Below are 16,178 nucleotides of genomic sequence, written 5' to 3'. Positions count from 1 at the left end.
TTTTATTCTTGCTTGGAGTCAGGCTTAACAGCTTCTTATGGGCAATCATAAGAGGTACTCAGCAATTGCTACCTGCCGGCCGTTTTACAGATGATTCATTTATTTAATCCTTACAGCAACATGAATAGATGATGTGCCACACTCCATTTTTAAAAAACTAAGTTATATAGAGCTTAATATTCGGCTCAGAGTCACACAGCTGTAATTAGATTTGGATTTCACTCCCATCCAGATTTCTTAATTCCGTGCTGTACCGCCTCCTTGGCTAACAGGCAGACATCACCTCTGCATTTTGATGGTTGAAGGCTTAAGAACTTTGAGTCCCTAAGTGAGAGAGTGAACTGCAAAATTCAGAATTTTTCTGAAATTCTGTTTTTGTTCCAACTAGCTTGACTTCCTGCACATAGCTTGCATGCCTTTGGAACTGGATCTCTTCAGTTGACTTTTGTCATCTTTAACACACCGCAGCGTGTAGCGGTTGAGCCTGTGTCACATAGCTGAACCAAAGTCATTTGTGGTACTCAGGTATTCCAGTAGGAATCACAGTGTACATTGGTCCGGGGCCAGGAGAGGTCCTAAGAGTTTGCACCAGAACTTGGAGATCAGGTTTTGCACCTGGGAACAATGCCCTGTAGGATAGATAAGGGGGCTGCTGAAATCACCTTGTTTTTTGGTAACCCCTGAAGACAAAATTGTGGTGTTTAGAATATAGAAGATTGGAGACAGGGCTATGAGGCCATGGAGGACACAGGGGACTAGAAGGTTCAGTGGGTCTGGTTCCTGGAGACAGATGAAAATAGCCTCCTGCCCACTGTTTTCTCCTTTTGTTTTCCTATTCTCCCAGTGCTAACTTGATATCTTCTTGTGTGTACGCGTGTGTGTGTGTGCAAATATATTTCTAGGAACAAGAGCAAACATTCTAGTAACTACCATTCTCTGATGTGGAGAACTTGGGCAGAGATCTGAGTTACAGCTTTGTGGATTTATTCTCTCTGATGAGAGATCGCCCCTTAGAATGTCATGGTCCTAACCCCGTCATGGATACCAGGGGTGAATGGCAGGGTTCTTCTTCTGCCCAAGAGGGAAGGGTATGGGGTGCCGGTGCGTCTTGACTGTCAGGTCACCTGTCTTACCACCTTTACAGCTAGGCTTTCTGAGGTGCCAGCGTCTCCTGGAATTCAAACTGTAGTTTAGAGGCAGCTGGTGATTTTCCAGGCTTTGTAAGTACCTTCTGGTAGTGTTCGTGCTTAGAATGTGCAAACATTCATAATTCGTGGACCAGGAGTCTCTGAGGTAGAGCAGAAAGCCTGTTGAACTTGGGGGTGCCTTCCAATCTCTGCTTGCCCCTTGGTGGCGTTATGCCCACAAGCTCACTCCGCGTTCTGTTCACCTTATTTCTGTAATTTCTAATCCTTAGGATATTATTATCCACATTTTATAAATAAACCCCCAGAGCCTCAGTCTGGCTGAGTGATTTGCCCGAGGACAACAGCTCCTAAGTCTGCTTTCAAAGCTTCTGCTCTTTCCCCTAGAAGATGTTGGGGGCACAAAAGCAGGGGCCCTGGGGCCCAAGACCTGCTCCAGAAACAGGACCTTGACCATCCTAAAATGACCCAGACCAGCCGCAGTAAGGACCAGGCTTCTAATACCTTCCTGGCTGATGATGTGCAAAGGCCTCATTCGAGGGGTGCAGGTCACCCGCACCTTCATGGGGTTGGGGATGGAGTTGCAGGAGCTGGCAGAAGAGGGTCATGCACGGAGATGCTGGAGAAGCACCCAGATGCCCAGCACTAGCAGGCACGGGGACAGGCACAGGTGAGGGAGAAGGTGAGCCCCGCAACTCATGCAGGGAGGGACCCAGGCCCAGAGAGAGGACAGAGCCCCAAGACGGGAAGAGACTTTCATGGAGCGGGAATTTAATCTCAGCAGCATTTAGGGTTTTACTCCCAAAGGCTTCCGAATCCGTGATCACTTTACAACTCTGAGCATAAGGGCGGGAGCGCTGATGGCGGGAAAGCAAGTCAACAGCACGCCTGTCCCACCTGCAGCATAGGGACCGCACCTCTCCACCCTTGATTTCATCCGTGATACTGTATTTATAGGACCTCACTCATTACTACGAACACCCAAACAACTAATTCTGTGTGTCAGGGGGTCTGCGCCCTGCCGCTGACGGTGGAGACTGGGCTTAGGATCAGAGTCTACGGAGACTCCACCTACAGGTGAAATAGGCAGGTCTGGGAGCCTGGGGCCAGGGCGATGCCTCTTCTGTTCTCACTGGAAGTTTGGGAGCCTTGCTCAATGGGGGCCTTGGGGTTTCTGGATTCTTGCTAAAGTGCTTCCTTAAGCCCTGAGTCCTCTCTTCTCCAAACACCACAGAAACAGCCAGTGCCATTGCTGTGCACATTCTCACAAAGCAAGGTGCTAGAGAGCGCAGGCTCCAGGAGAGGACGGAGTGGGGCAGGCACATGGCAGGTGCTGGCTGGGGCGGATGGGAGCTGCCAGCCTGTGTCCTCCCTGGGGTCACCCCTCCCCATGTCACAGGGAACAGCTTTGCCATCTACTGGAGAGCTGTGGCCCAGGTGGACAAATGACGGTGGGTGAGATGCCTGGTGCTCAGCTCTGCCACCCTGGAAGGGGTAAGGAACAGCATTGCCGTATGTTCATTGTTCAGCAGCAGCTTTTGTCTTCAATGACCTTCAGAAAAAAAACAAAAACAAAAAAAAACCTCATTCATCTCTCTGTTTTTTCTTAACTAACACATGATGTTGAGATCCTTCTGGAGTCCGTGGAATTTGCTTTTTAAAGAGGAAAGGAACAGAAGGAGGTTCCAGACCAGGCATTTTTCATCCTTAGCTATCACAGCCCAAGAGGAAATGAGTTTAAATTGAAGTCAATGAAATTTGCAGAAATTCGTGAAGGTGGCATTTTTAAATGTAAAGTTGGTGTTTTTGGGGAAAGTAACGGAATTGTCTTTTTAACAAAGAGGCTTTCAACCTTTTAAATGTACTCAAGATCCCATGTGGCCACTGCCCATTGCAGTGCCTGTCCCCAGACGCTCTGGTTCTCCTGGGAGCCGACGCTTCCTGGCGTGTGCCAGGGCTCTGAAGGCTCTGGTTGATCTTGGAGTCACACGCTGAACCCTTCCTCCCTGGAGATGAGAGTGACACACAGTCAGCTGGGGCACAAGTCACTAAGGTGCCCAACAAACCGTGGTGTGCAAGCGTAGGTCAGGTTCCTGAGGCTTCACGTCCCCATTTGCTTATCTTTTTCCCTTAGCAGGCCCCCGGCTGGTTACATAAGAGCATGATCGTTCAGTGTCTGGGCAGCGCCAGGCCCTGGCAAGCACACCATGAGCAGTAGCCATTATTATATTATCAATACTTATCTGCCGGGCCAACTGGGATATTTGTCTTCAGATCCTTAGAGAAGCCATGTGGGTTAGTTATCCATGGCAGCGTGACGAGACCCAAAACAAAGCGGCTTAAAACAACAAGCGTGCTATAAAGGTCCCCTGCCTGTGTGGTCAGGAATCCAGGTGCAGCTGAGCGGGGGATCTGGCAGGGTCTCTCGGTGGGGGGCCTGTGTGTGATCTGCCTCCAAGTTTGCTCACGGGTTTGCTGCCCGGCCTGCATCCCTCGCCACACAGGCTTGTTTTAAGACACAGCATTTCCCGGAATATGGCAACTGCACCCCTGAGGCTGAGCCATGCAAGAGAGAGTGAGCGGGCACCTGGGGCAGGAGCCATGAAGCTTCTGTAACTGGGACCTGGGAGAGACCTCCCATCCCTTCTATCCATACTGTTTGTTGGAAGTGGATCAGTAAGCACAGCCCATGCCCCAGGGATGTGGGGTGGGGTGCGCAGGGGCGTGGATGCCAGGGGGCCAGGATCACAGGGCCCCTTGGCAGCTGCCCACCCCACGGTGACATGACATTTGGTCTGAGACCTTCCCTTGCCCTCTTAGTAAATATGTAATGCAGCTGGGCCTGAACACAGATCGAAATGTTGCATTTCGGGCCTGGCACAGTGGCTCACGCCTGTAATTCCAGTGGTTTGGAAGGCCAAGATGGGAGGAGGGCTTGAAGCCAGGAGTTTGAGACCAGTCTGGGCAACATAGTGAGATCCCTGTCTCTACAAACATAAATCAATAAATAAAACAAGTGAAAAATAACAGCATTGCATTTCTTTGCACAGAGAAAGGTGAGAGGAGGAGAGTGGCATTATCCCTTCTAGGCAGAGTGCGTTTGCGTGAGGTCGCCCATAAAGCCCTGTACTGCCTCTTTAAACAGAAGGATTTTCAATGATGACAACGATAGCAATTGATATACCTTCAAAATACGTGTCCGGCGAGTGTTGATTGTGTGTGGTTTCTCCAGGAGACCGTGTTCACGCAACACAGCATTGTTTCACCGCCTTTACCCCAGCTTCTTCATACACATGCACTTGTCAAGGGCTGTTTGGCTGAAGACAAGTTAGAAGTTTCCAGATACAGAGGGGTGTTTTCGGCGGGTATGCCCACCGCCATGGTTTTGTCAGCTCTGTAGGGTGGTCTTGCACCCTGCTCACTGCTGGCATCACCTGAGCGTATGGCAGATGCCCTGTGCTGCCCCCACCATGTGAGTTCATCCTCAGCTCTGCAGGCACGGACCTTGCACTAGGAGTGGGCTGGGACGCCACCCTCTGCCTCTTACCATTCACTGGTTTGGCAGGTGTGCCGGGATCTGAAGTCACATGGATGAGGAACCTGATAATGGTGGCGACCGAGGTAGCAGGCGAACCACTGGCCAGGGCAAGAAGTGGACAGCTCACAGGACTATGGCTGCACCACGGGGTCATACCGACTACCATCCTGGAGCTGGTAGCGCATGCTCATCTGTAGAAGTCTAGTCCCACGTTGGACACACTGGGGTCTCCTTCTTTGTTGACCAGGATCCTCTGGCAGTGTCTTTAACAAGCCAGAGTCTGATCCCACCGATCATAAAGCCAGGGTTGTTGAAAGCTTGGGGCTTCCTCCTCTGTGCGCAGCCCTCAGCAAACGGTCACAGCCTGTGCTGTCTGCTGTACACTGACTTGATATCATCCCATGAACTGTCCCCCTTTCTCACTCCCACCTGCTCTGTGCTTACGGCCCTCTGATGTCCTGTCTGCCTGTGCTTCCTGCAACTGTTTAGCAAGCGCCTATTAGCTATACGGTGCTGGGCAAGGCCAGTTGCTCCTATTACTTTCTGCCCTGGGGACGTCCTGTTTTCCCACCTACCCCTGTAATGCCTCTGCTCTGTCTTCCCATCTGCAGGGCTAACGCCATCCCACAAAGGCTGGGCTGCCCATTCAGAAGAGAAACTGGGAAGGGGCCATGAGGACCTGTGTCCAGGCAGGGTGGACAAGGGCTTTGTGCAGGGAGCACCTCTCCCATCTTTGTGTCCTGACAGCCGTGACCATGACCCCTCAAAGCAGAGCCAGTAGTGATCAGCATCCTGCTGCTTCAAGCCTGCGTGGTCCTCTTCTCCTGTCTGCACATCTGCATGCCTGTCAAACCCAGAATAGTTTGGGGCCTGGTAAACGGAGGGAGGTTGACTGGAGGAGGCCAGTCAGGAGTGCAAGAACCCCGCGTACTCTGCCCCACATGGATAGAGGATAAGTCTCTAATTCCAGTCTGAGGTGAATTCTTAGAGAGTGCTTTCATTTAATGTTTGCTTTATGCATTTCCCCTGCAGCTGTGACTAATTGTGGAACAGCGTACATTTTGTTTTGAGACTCTCTTGAGATTTTTCTGGCAGTGTAAGGTCTACACCATTTTCCTCTCGGCATCAGAGAAGGCAGAAAGCAAGAGAAAGGAATGCAACATGAGCAAGGCCAGGCACACTTGTGCTACCGCATTTGGCAAGAATGGAGTCTATAATCCCAGCACTTTGGGAGGCCGAGTCGGGTAGATCACCTGAGGTCAGGAATTTGAGACCAGCCTGGCCAACATGATGAAACCTTGTCTCTACTAAAAATACAAAAAAAAAAATTAGCTGGGTGTGGTGGCCGGTGCCTGTAATCCCAGCTACTCCAGAGGCTGAGGTGGGAGAATCGCTTGAACCCGGGAGGTGGAGGTTGCAGTGAGCCAAGATTGCACCACTGCACTCCAGCCTGGGCAACAGAGCAAGACTCCATCTCAAAAAAAGAAAAAAAAAAAAAGCCAGGGATGTTGGCTCACACCTGTAATCCCAGCACTTGGGGAGACCTGAAGGTCAGGAGTTTGAGAACAGACTAGCCAACATGGTGAAACCCCGTCTCTACTAACAATAGAAAAATTAGCCAGGCATGGTGGCAGGCACCTGTAATCCCAGCTACTCGGGAGGCCGAGGCAGGAGAATCGCTTGAACCTGGGAGGCAGATATTGCAGTGAGCTGAGATTGTGCCATTGTACTCCAGCCTGGGCAACAAGAGTGAAAGTTTGTCTCAAAAAAAAAAAAGAACGGAGTCTCTCACCTTTTGATGAACACACACACACACACACACGCATGCGTGCACACAAACTGGTTCATTATTTTGAGCTCCAGTCTTTTCTGCATTTTGCTGTAACTAGGGACAGATTTCAGAGATTCCAGGCCCATAGCATCCTCTCTCGCGCACACCTTTCTTCCCAGAAGGGGTCTGTACAACAACTTACTGGCAGGGTTTAGTGGCAGAAGTGGAACACAGAAACGGAAAGCTGTCTGCTTCTCCCTTCCCACTAGACCCTGGGCACCTCAAGGCCACAGGTAATCATAACCAGCATTGAGTTCTGGGCACCTGCACAATGCCTGGCATAGGGGGCTTCTTAATCAATACCTTTGCACGGACGGAGCAGCCTTGGGTTGAAGATTCCAATCCGATGAGCTTACGCACCGTACATCAGAATGGAGGCTGTGCCGTGGGGGCTTGTGAGGACTCTGGAGTGATAGGGCTGGATGGCTTGTCTTGGCTCCAGGGAACTGAACCATTTGCTACAGTGGCTCCAGCTGGCAGTCAAGAGAACAGTCAAAGGACTCGAAGGCAGGGTGCTTAGCCTGCTTTATTGTTAAGGAACATCTCACCTGTTATGGAAGTTCTACTTAACATACCTCATTTTATATATTTAGTAGAAATAAATGACCTTGGCTCATTTGACTAACTGGTAACCCTACTGGGAAACCTTCACGAATGACTGGACGTTTGCAAACAAAGCTGGCCATAGATCCTCAGCCCCTGAGGGGTTCCTTGCTGGTGTTAGTGGGGGTGGAGGCGGTGCAGGAGCAGGACACCCTGCTGCTCCCAGCCATGCTGCCTGCAGCCACCGGGGTTTGGAATCTTCATCTGAAGCCTGGATGAGTAGCCATTTTGGAGAAAACCTTACCTAGAATGGCCTCATTCCGATCCCTTTTCACCCCAGAGGCTGTGGAGCTTCTGAAGGTCAGGGTCAGAGTACTGGGTCTCAGGCCCTCTCTGCATCAGCTGTTCCCAACGTCCAGGGTCTCTGTAAGGGCTGGCCCACTTGCCAGAGATGCAGACCAGGTCATGGGGCTGGCTGCTTCCCTGAGCTGTGGGGTTCCTCAGGATGGGCCGTTCAACTAGATTAGCCCCAAGCACCTGCCCTAAGACAACTCTCTGTTTCACTCTCTTTCTCCATAGTGGGTTACTCCATATGAAAATTTTAGATTGTCTAAATATGCTTGTATCTAGACAGATCTGTTGATAAATCTAACTCATCAGTAAATCCTTTCAGGTTGACCTGTGAAATAAATCCAGAATTGATGAAATTGTTATATTTTCTTGTACATTCTCCCTGAAAGCTGTTGGCATCACACATGGAAGCCTGTGAGTGGCCTGGGAAAGCCCTGATAGTTATAGCGTATTGAACCTTTTGCCGGGGGAACTGTCAGTAGGTCTTAATAGCAGTTTCTAGTCTCTTTGTCATAAGTGAGTTAACTTGGGCAACTCTCTGTGCATGGTGACTATTCAGTTGTGCTTAAATAAATGTAATCTATTGTTTTACTATTACGCTAAAGCATGGCAGAGAAAATGGGTTGAATAAGGAGGTGTTTAGATACTGCTTGCTCCGGGATGAAAATAATAGCTACGAGTCTCAACTTTGTGCTTTTGTAGATATTTCCATACATTATTCAGTCTTTACAGGGACACCAGGGAATATGTGTTGTCTTCCTCATCACAGAGAGGGGAAACAGAAGCTCAGAAAGGTCGGTGTCTTGAGCACAGTCACACAGGTGGGTCATGGTGGAGCCTGGTTAGAAACAGGACTGTCTCATTCCAGAGCTTTTCATGCAGCCCTGCCAGGGAAAGAGAATTGAGTGACATTTCTTCAGTTTGAAGAAGTAAAAGCTTCTACCTTAATATTTTAACATGTTTCTTACCAAACATAATTAACATCAAAACCTAGATATACTGATAACATCCAAAATTTTAAGGCTCAAAGATGGATTAAGCCAGTATAAAGAAAGTTATGTCTCTTCTGTTCCTTTGATCATCAAAAACACCTGTTATCCCAGCAGTTTGGGAGGCTGAGACAGGCAGATCACCTGAGGTCAGGAGTTAGAGACTAGCCTGGCCAACATAGTAAAACCCTGTCTCTACAAAAAATACTAAAATTAGCCAGGCGTGGTGACAGGCACCTGTAATCCCAGCTACTCAGGAGGCTGAGACAGGAGAATCACTTGAACCTGGGAGGCGGAGGTTGCAGTAAGCCAAGATTGTGCCATTGCACTCCAGCCTGTGTGACAAGAGCAAAACTCTGTCTCAAAACAAAACAAAACAAAAAACAAAACTGTTTCTGACCCAGAGCCTCACTTATGTTCCCAAAGCAGATGGCGAAAGCATGCTGATGTCAACCCCTTCTTAAAAGTGACATTGTTACAGGGATACTGTGAAATATGTTTATAATAAAAAACTGGAAAATCTAACAAAATAAAAATCACTTATAAATGACTGCCCAGTGCAGAGACCAGCTTGGTCGGGGAGACCCTAACCCAGCAGTGCTAGAGGAATTAAAGACACACACACACAGAAATACAGAGGTGTGAAGTGGGAAATCAGGGGTCTCACAGCCTTCAGAGCTGAGAGCTTCAAACAGAGATTTACCCATGTATTTATTAACAGCAAGCCAGTCATTAGCATCGTTTCTATAGATATTAAGTTAACTAAAAGTATCCCTTATGGGAAACGAAGGGACGGGGTGAATTAAAGGAATAGGTTGGGCTAGTTAACTGCAGCAGGAGCATGTCCTTAAGGCACAGATCGCTCATGCTGTTGTTTGTGGTTTAAGAATGCCTTTAAGTGGGTTTCTGCCCTGGGCGGGCCAGGTGTTCCTTGCCCTCATTCCGGTAAACCCACAACCTTCCAGCGTGGGTGTCATGGCCATCACGAACATGTCACAGTGCTGCAGAGATTTTGTTTATGGCCAGTTTTGGGGCCAGTTTATGGCCAGATTTTGGGGGGCCTGTTCCCAACAGCCCAGCAACAACTACTGTTATTTTTCTCTGCTTTACTTTTTTCATAAAGTCATAATCATGCTATAGACTCACCTTTGTTCCAGATCTTTTAAAAATTTAGTATTGGCCAGGCGCGGTGGCTCACGCTTGTAATCCCAGCACTTTGGGAGGCCGAGGCGGGCGGATCACGAGGTCAGGAGATCGAGACCATGGTGAAACCCAGTCTCTACTAAAAATACAAAAAAAAAACAAAAAAATTAGCCGGGCATGGTGGCGGGCACCTGGAGAGGCTGAGGCAGGAGAATAGCGTGAACCCGGGAGGCGGAGCTTGCAGTGAGCCGAGATTGCACCACCGCACTCCAGCCTGGGCCACAGAGTGAGACGCCATCTCAAAAAAAAAAAAAAAAAAAAAAATTTAGTATTATACAGTAAACAATTGCCTAGCCATTACACACTCGTAGAAAACAAGTTTTAGTGGCTTAAATCAGGGGTTGACAAATGTCATCTGGAATGGGCCAGAGAATGAATATTTTAGGTTTTGTGGACCACAGCGTGTCTGTCAAAAAACACTCCTGTGTGTAGCGTGAAGGCAGCTGCAGACAATAGGCACATGGGCAAGAGGCTGTGTGGCCACAGGATGTCACTTACAAAAGCAGGCGGAGGAGCAGGCTTGTCCCGAGGGCAGCAGCTTGCTGACTCCTCTCTAGTGTTGTACAAGATCTGGTGCACACCATAACCCACGTGACGTGTCTACCGTGGGACATCTGAACATTTTTGGTGATCTAAGAGGGATGGAAATAGAGACTCCCATCCCAGGTGACCATCTACAGGTCTAGATACCCGCATCACTGTCAAAGTTGTCGTTTCCATTTAGCAGCAGGTCATCAGAGGCCAACCACTAGGACCCACTGGGATCTTGCAGGATAGAATTGTGAACGGGAAATATCCCTGAGAGTGCTTTGCCCCGGCAGAAGCCATGATTGGCTGCATGGGACTTCTCACCTTCCCAGGGCCAACAGCTGCTGCTTTAGTCTGTGGCCCCCTCCTGGCTGCAGAACCAATCATCATTTATAGCTCCTTCATATTACTGCATGTTTGGAATGAGTTCAGGTAAATATAATTTTAAAAAATATCGTGGGCACAGCACACGGTAAGCCCTCACACCCACACCAGTGGGTTCACCCACCCACGGGGATGTTCCCAGAGTCCCCTGGGGATAGGGCCTCCGATTTCATGGCTGAGTTTTCTTGGAGAGAATTTCATGTTGGATTTGTGTGAAAAACAAAGTCCATCAGAAAATGGAGATGCTAAACTTAGAAGGTACCTGCCTTTTCTACCCCATGTCAGGGAAGAAGTTTCTTGTTTTTTTAAAGTAGGGTAGCAATTGGCTGTTTAGACCTTTTTCTGTTCTGCGAGTAGGTTGGGGGACACGGCTTACTAAGACCCTGTGCCGAGCTGGAGCTGCGGAGAGGCATGGGTGTAATGGGGAGGAGAGGAGAGGAGAGAGGGCTGTGTTGAAGCCGGAGCTCTCCACACTGTGGGCATCCTAGGTTTAGGGCTGCCCCGGCGGCTCACATCCCCGGCTTAGGCATCGACCCATTGATCAAGGAGCATCTTGGCCAGTTCCAAAATTAAGGTGAAAAGATAAACATCCATCAGATAAAAAGCAGTTTTTGTGTCTCTGCTGCCCCATCCACCCCACTGAAGCCCTGGTCTTCCTCACTGTAGGGGGACTGATGTAGTGGACACCTGGCTGGGGAGAGCCACACTGAGCCCTGGGGACCCAGGACTTCCCTGAGAGTCCCCAGAGGGGACCTTTTGGGGCCTAGCTCGTGCACCCGTGTCAGCCTCAAGAAGGCCTCTGGCAGGTGCTTTTGCCCCATCTCAGCCTCAAGGACGTGCTGGCAGCGGGTGTGGAGGGCACCGAGCATATCTCCTGCTCTGGGTTTTACTCCCAGCTTGGACCAGCTGTACCTGGAGATCCCACTGGGCTCCGCAGCCTACTCTGAGCAGAGACTCCCATTTGCCTCTGCAGAGCTCAGCAGAGTGGGTCGAGCTGTCTCGGAAAAATCGGATTCAAATGAATCTTTGGCCAACAACTGTTCGAGAAGGATGTTAACCTCACGCCTAGGAATGCTACATTTTCTAGCATCTGACATTTTCAGCGATCAAGGATTACTATATTTTGTAATATTACAAAACTCAGTGAGATCTGCAGAAAAGAGGTGCACAAATTAGTGTCACACAGCTGCACAGTGGGCTTAGCGAGTGCGTGACGGTGATAACCTCGAAACCATTTGGATGGTGCTGGGAGAATCATCAGGACCCTGAATACCCGTGACTGCTCGCTGCTGCCTTCTTGACTCCTGCTGTCTGCACTGAGAACCAGGGTGCCCCTGCCCCCTGCCCCCACACTGGCAGGGCGAGCACAACCTGGACCTCTAGCTGAAAGGTGGGGAGGGCACCAGGGTCCATGGCCTCAACAACGTGTTCTGGGACTGTCCCGAGGCGTCTGGTGTGAATGTCCCCTCCTCTTTTTCTATTAAAGTCTCCAGCAGCCCCGGGAGGTGGCTGTGACGTCTCCTTCATGGGCACCTGGGCTCCTTCTTCTGTTTTAGGGCTCCAAGGTCCTGGCCAAGAAAGAGCTGGCCTATGTCCCAATTATCGGCTGGATGTGGTACTTCACCGAGATGGTCTTCTGTTCGCGCAAGTGGGAGCAGGATCGCAAGACGGTTGCCACCAGTTTGCAGCACCTCCGGGACTACCCCGAGAAGTATTTTGTACGTAGGCACCAGAGGAGCTGTGTCCCAGGGGCTCCTGCAGGACTGTGACCGTGGGACCCCCGTGTGACTTCCACAGGACACGTGACTGTGGGGTCGTGTGTGACTCCAGGGCTGTGTGTGACCATAGGGCTGTGTATAACCTCAGGGATGTATGTGACCATGGGGCCGTGTGTGACTGTGGGGCCACATATGACTGTGGGGCTGTGTATGACCATGGGGCTGTGTGTGACCCCGGGGCTGTGTGTGACCCCAGGGCTGTGTGTGACCCCAGGACTATGTGTGACCCCAGGGCTGTATGTGACCATGGGCCGTGTGTGACCGTGGGGCCACGTATGACTGTGGGGCTGTGTATGACCATGGGGCTGTGTGTGACCCCGGGGCTGTGTGTGACCCCAGGGCTGTGTGTGACCCCAGGACTATGGATGTATGTGACCATGGGGCCGTGTGTGATCGTGTGGCCATATGTGACCCTGGGGCTGTGTGTGACCCCAGGGCTGTGTGTGACCCCAGGGCTGTATGTGACCCCAGGGCTGTGTGTGACCTCAGGGCTGCATGTGACCTCAGGGCTGTATGTGACCATGGGGCCATGTGTGATCATGTGGCCGTATGTGACCCTGGGGCTGTGTGTGACCCCAGGGCCACGCATGACCCCAGGGCTGCGTGTGACTCCTGCCTCCTTCCTTCCAGTTCCTGATCCACTGTGAGGGCACGCGGTTCACAGAGAAGAAGCATGAGATCAGCATGCAGGTGGCCCGGGCCAAGGGGCTGCCTCGCCTCAAGCACCACCTGTTGCCACGAACCAAGGGCTTCGCCATCACCGTGAGGAGCTTGAGAAATGTAGGTAAGGAAGAGTGCGTGGCCCTGGGCCTCCCCCTGGCAGCGAGGAAGACAAGCCCCAGCTCCGGATGGGCAGAGCTTGCTTCCTGCCAGCACTTCCCAGCTGACTTGAGGCTAGGAGCTCAGAGTGGCTGCTCAAGTCCGGTCTCTGGGACTGGGAACCAAGGACAAATGGCACCTGCACCCCTGGCTGGCACCCAGGATGGGCCTGTGCCTGCTTTTCCTGGGATGCCTGGGCCAGCACTGCCCTCTGCTGTGTAAATGTGCTGGGTACCTGGATGGCCCATGGGGTAACCTGGGTCCAGGCCCGCAGGCGCAAGACAGCACAGTTGGGTTTGAGGGGCATTTCTTGCCCACCTATTGGCATCAGCTGAACTCTGACTTTGTGGTCTGTCACAGCTGACCTCGGAGTCTGGAACCCTAAATGGCCATCGGTAAGAAGAACAACATAGCAACAACTTGCCTGTGGCCTCTTGTCATGCTTTTGTCTTCTTTTTGACCCTTCTGTCTCCAGTTCAGAAACACCCTCTGTCTCCTGCACAGCCGGCCTCCCCATGCCCTCGCAGTCCTTTGGCCATTTCCGTGGGCTGCAGGCCCTGGGGGCCGCTTCCTGTGCTCCTTCTCAGGCAAAGCACTTCAGGCGAAGCTGGCTCCTTCCTGGAGGGAGCTCAAACCCAGCTGAATGCAGCTCCCGGCCCACGCTGCCGCCTTCTTTGGCCTTATCCTCTTGTCTCCTCTCCTCCTTCTGAGGCAAAGAGCAGGGGGCCCCAAACTCCTCCCCAGGCCTGCATCTGGGGCCCCTTGGTTTCTCCAGCCGTGGCCGAGCCCTTACCAGGACCTCTGGAGCAACAGAGTTGGTGAATCTGAACCTCTAAAAGTCCCCAGGTGACCCACCGGCTGCAGCGGCGGTTTAAGGTCCTGGGCAGCCCTCCCTGCTGGCCTCTGCTGCCGGTTTAACACACCCCCGCACATGCAGGCCAGCGCCAGCCCCGCTCCCTTCTGGGGCTGCAGGAACCCAGGCCAGGCGGGCTGTACCCCTGGCCCCTTCTCCCCTCTGTGTGTCCGCCCTGCCCTTAGCCCTGTTAACCAGTTTCTTCTTCCCCACATTCTTCCCTTGCTTCTTCATCCCTCTTCTCCTGGTCACCAGCATTCTTTGATGACCTCTATTGGCACAATGCCATGTACTCCATATACAGTGTCACCTTCAATCCCCACAACATCCTGGCAGGCAGCTCTTAACTCCCAGAGAGAAGAGAGAAAGGCAGGCTCTGGAGTCTCGGCAGCTCACTCGGGCCTGCAGAACCGAGGGCCCACCAGGCCAACCGCCTCCGAGGTCCTTCCCCTCTGCCCAGCCTCTTAGAAGGTGGCGGCACAGAGGGATACTAGCTGCCTAAATGTCTCTTTTGCTCTGGGCTCAGCCCAAGGGCCAGAATTAGCCTGCTCCCTGCAATCCCTGCCTCTACAGCGACCCTGGGCCCCAGGGCCAAGGATGCCCCCATTGCTCGTCCCCCGCTCCACCTCCCAGGCTGCTGTGCTCTGCACTGTCCAGCAGTGTCAAGACGCTGTGCGCTCCCTGATCAGGAGACCTCACTGAATCCTGTTTCCTCTGCTGACCAGCTGTGTGACTCTGGGCAAGTGACCTAACCTCTCTGGTCCTAAGTTTGCTCTGAGTTCTGCAAAATCTGTTAGGGTTGCAAGGAGGATTAAATGCGAAAAGCTGGGTAAAGGGCTCAGCCTCCCCCCTGGCACATGATAAACATTTAATCAAAGGCTGCTTCTGTTAGGGGCCCCCTGCCTCCCACTGCACGTCTCACCTTCTGCCCCTGGTGGGGTTGCCCAGCTTACAGGGCTATGTGTCCCCCTCCTGATCCATCCCCTCTGGGTTGGACCAGCGCGGCTCCCTGACTGAGCTTTGCCTCAGTTTTGCCTTGCAAGGCCGTCCAGCTCTGTGCTGTTCATCACGGAGAGTTAACAAGGCTCTCTCCAATAATAGCCACCACCGGTCTCGGGCGCGTCTGACGTGCCAGCCCTGTGCGCACTGTGCGTGTAGGATGTCCTCACAGGACTCGGGAAGGTACATCGCTTTTTCTTTTTGCCTTCAGTTCACAGATAAAGACAATGGGGCTCAGAGAAGTTAAGGAGCTGGCGCAATGTGACTCAGCCAGTACGTGGCGAGCTGGGATTTGCTCCTGGCTGGCGGGGGCTGGCAGCGGCTGCTGTCACTCCTTCTGATGCGCCTTGCAGTTAGAATCAGGCTGGCTCTCCATTCAAGACACTTTTTTTGAGGGTTTCCTCTGGAAAATGAGACAGTTGGACAAGTCACTGATTTTTAGGTGGCTCTTTGGGGAACCCGTGGGTTCTCCCCACCTTTGCTTAACCAGAGTCAGCCTCTTCTGTTGCCTGCATGGGTCCCTGTGTGAGCAGGTCGGAGGAAAGTGTCATCAGAACCGCTGAACTACGTGAGCTCTGTGGCCCCTTCTTACTGGGAAGCCCTAGGACACTACAGTGGTGGTCCACACAGCCTGAGCCGCTGTTCCTGTAGATAACCATTTATGCTTTAACATGCCTGGGAAACGTGATAAGCATCCAGATTCTCTCCCAGCCACGCTGACCAGGCAGCTACTCCTCAGGAGGGCTCAGGAGAACAGTCCCGCCTTCAGCCCCGAGGCGAGGGTGCGTGGTCTCGGGCACTCCGGACCCTGCTTCCAGGCTCTCCTGCAGGGCAGCAGGAGGCCCCCTGCCCGCTGGCGCAGACAGTGGACCTGCAGACCCCGCACGGTGGTCAGGCAGCAGGTAGAAGAAAACAGATGGTGATTTATTGTTTTCTGAATCTTGGTTCCACGTATTCCCAACCAGACCAAGGGCCTTTCCTCCTTCCTGCCATTCTCCCACTCCTTTTATTAATACTTGCACGTATGTAAAGCTCCCAGTGAAGTGTCTGGCTCATCATTTATTGAACACAAACCATGTGCTGGGCCCTGCAGAAAGTGCCTGACCTCCGTCATCTCAGCAGCTGTGTGACAGAGTCTCCCTTCTCCAGGAGAAGACCTAGCCCCAGCTGCCCAAGAGAAGATCCCACCGGTGGGAAACAGTGGCAGCCGCTGGGGT

General features: G+C 51.9%; 1 protein-coding gene across 5 annotated transcripts in view; it reads left to right on the top strand.

The window, feature by feature from the left end:
• AGPAT4 (1-acylglycerol-3-phosphate O-acyltransferase 4) overlaps window positions 1-16,178 on the top strand; it is a 190,621-nt gene that overhangs the window by 149,544 nt on the left and 24,899 nt on the right. For all 5 annotated transcript variants that reach the window (XM_055269013.2, XM_063623350.1, XM_055269004.2 and 2 more), the window contains 2 exons: window positions 12,069-12,230; window positions 12,921-13,074. In XM_055269013.2, the coding sequence (XP_055124988.1) occupies window positions 12,069-12,230; window positions 12,921-13,074 (316 nt within the window). The remainder of the gene's footprint in view (window positions 1-12,068; window positions 12,231-12,920; window positions 13,075-16,178) is intronic.

Source organism: Symphalangus syndactylus, chromosome 2 (genome assembly GCF_028878055.3).
Source record: "Symphalangus syndactylus isolate Jambi chromosome 2, NHGRI_mSymSyn1-v2.1_pri, whole genome shotgun sequence".
Taxonomy (NCBI): Eukaryota; Metazoa; Chordata; class Mammalia; order Primates; family Hylobatidae; genus Symphalangus; species Symphalangus syndactylus.
Note: the sequence above shows the minus strand (reverse complement) of the source record. Positions and strands in the feature narration are given on the sequence as shown.